This window comes from Otolemur garnettii, unplaced genomic scaffold (assembly GCF_000181295.1).
Source record: "Otolemur garnettii isolate 467f Iridium unplaced genomic scaffold, OtoGar3 scaffold00038, whole genome shotgun sequence".
Taxonomy (NCBI): domain Eukaryota; kingdom Metazoa; phylum Chordata; class Mammalia; order Primates; family Galagidae; genus Otolemur; species Otolemur garnettii.
In genome coordinates this window covers 10,370,507-10,372,218 of record NW_003852433.1, presented here as the reverse complement: position 1 = coordinate 10,372,218, position 1,712 = coordinate 10,370,507, and the positions used below count along the sequence as shown (strand labels likewise).

At 62.0% G+C, this 1,712-nt stretch overlaps 1 protein-coding gene across 1 annotated transcript in view; it reads right to left on the bottom strand.

The window, feature by feature from the left end:
- VSIG10 (V-set and immunoglobulin domain containing 10) overlaps window positions 1–679 on the bottom strand; it is a 30,539-nt gene extending 29,860 nt beyond the window's left edge. Inside the window, exon 1 of the mRNA XM_023513261.1 lies at window positions 483–679. Within this exon, the coding sequence (XP_023369029.1) occupies window positions 483–561 (79 nt within the window). The 5' untranslated portion in view covers window positions 562–679. The remainder of the gene's footprint in view (window positions 1–482) is intronic.
- Between the last annotated feature and the right edge of the window lie 1,033 nt (window positions 680–1,712).

Sequence of the window (1,712 nt, the reverse complement as noted above, 5' to 3'; positions counted from 1 at the left end):
ATGGTTTTGAATACGCTGCTCTGAACAGGTAGGCTTGCAGGAGTATGTGAGGAAAGCCACAGGTTACAGGTGTAACCTGTTAGTTAGCGAGTTCAACCTTAAGCAGAGAGAAGAGTTTGAGCATCAACGCAGCAGGTAAAACCAGAAAGGGGAATTTACATCCGACACTTAAAACTTAAAAAAAAAAAACCACTTTCCCTGACACGTGTCTCTGCATTTCCCCCACCACCTCCCCGCAGGCCCTCTGCAGCCTCGTCGGCTGCCCACCGCAGGAGGCTGGGGACATCTCGCCCTCCACCCAGCGCCCGGGAAAATTCCTTCCTGCAAAGAGAGCTGAGCTGCAGGCAGGAAATCTAAGACCCTCCGCGGGCGGTTTCGGGGTTGCGGCCACCACGAATTCCGAGGGCTTTCGGTTCCTCGCTGCCCTCTCCCCACCTGTGCCCGGGAAAACTCAACTTTCCCTTTAGATCGCGGCCCCTTACCTGCGGCGACCCAGCCGGCCAGCAGCGCCCCGAGGCAGACAAGGACACCGAGCTCGGGCACCCGGCCGCCTGAGGCCATCTCGTCCCAGATCCCGGCTCCGGAATCGCAGGCTCTGGCTGGGCTGAGTGTGCGACCCGGGGTGCCGAGTGCTCCTCCCAGGTCCTCGGAACGGCAGGGTGGCCCCACTCTCCTGGGCCCCCGGGAAGGATGGATGCTCGGCTGAGCCCGACGTCCGGGTTGCGATCAGCGCTCCGGGCTCCCGGGCCGGGGAGGAAGGGCGCACCCCGCCCCCTGCGCCCGCCTGCCCGCTCCCGCCGGCGGAAAACAACAGGAGCGGGTCTCTCCGCCTCCCGTCCAGGCGGGAGCCCCACTTCCTCTACCTTGGCCGGGAAGGAGGGCTTTATGCAGAGGGCGCGCCTAGCCGGGTCCCGCCGGGCCGGGGGCGGAGCGCCGAGGCTGGGCCCTCCCGGAGTCGGCTCCAGCCGGGACAGTAGGCTGGAGTCGCCGCGGGGCCAGCTGGGCGGGACGGAGCCCGCAGCTGCCGCAGGACTCACCCCCGCCCGGGGCCGCGGGCTGCGGACTCTGTTGCCAGGCTGCAGAATGCGGTGGGACCCCCTTGCCGTCCCCGCTGGGCGTCCCGGGGGATCCTTGCCTGTGTCCCCACGCGCGGGGCGGGCGCCAGGGCCGCCATCGCCGCCTTTTTTCCACCCCTCGCAGAGGGGAGCGGGAGAAAGACGATCCTAGGACCTTCCAGCCAAAAGCAGCCACGAGACTCCGGTTCTCCCATTAACTGGCAGAGACCACACAGTAAGAGCGAGGGCCAAGGAGTCTGCAGGACTTGTTTCCCCAGAGTTTTGTTTTTGTGTTTCCTTTTTTCGTTCTCCTACCCCCACCCAGCCAGATTCCCCGCCGCGCCCACGTCCCCTCTGTCGTGGGGAAATTCGTCTGTGATAGCCTCAGGAAAAACCTGTTAAAAATCAAAACAAAACTGCAGTTAGTACAGTAAAATATTAATTGTAGGCTCTGGGAGGTGGGGGTGTAGGAGTTCACATTCTTTCAACTTTTTGTAGGTTTGAAAATGTTCAAATGAAATAATCAAGCTGGGCGCAGTGAGTGACTCACTCCTGTAATCCCAGCACTCTGGGAGGCCAAAGCGGGCCGATCTCCGGAGCTTGCGATGGAGACCAGCCTGAGGTAGAGAGAGACTCTGTCTCTAAAAATAGGCGGGC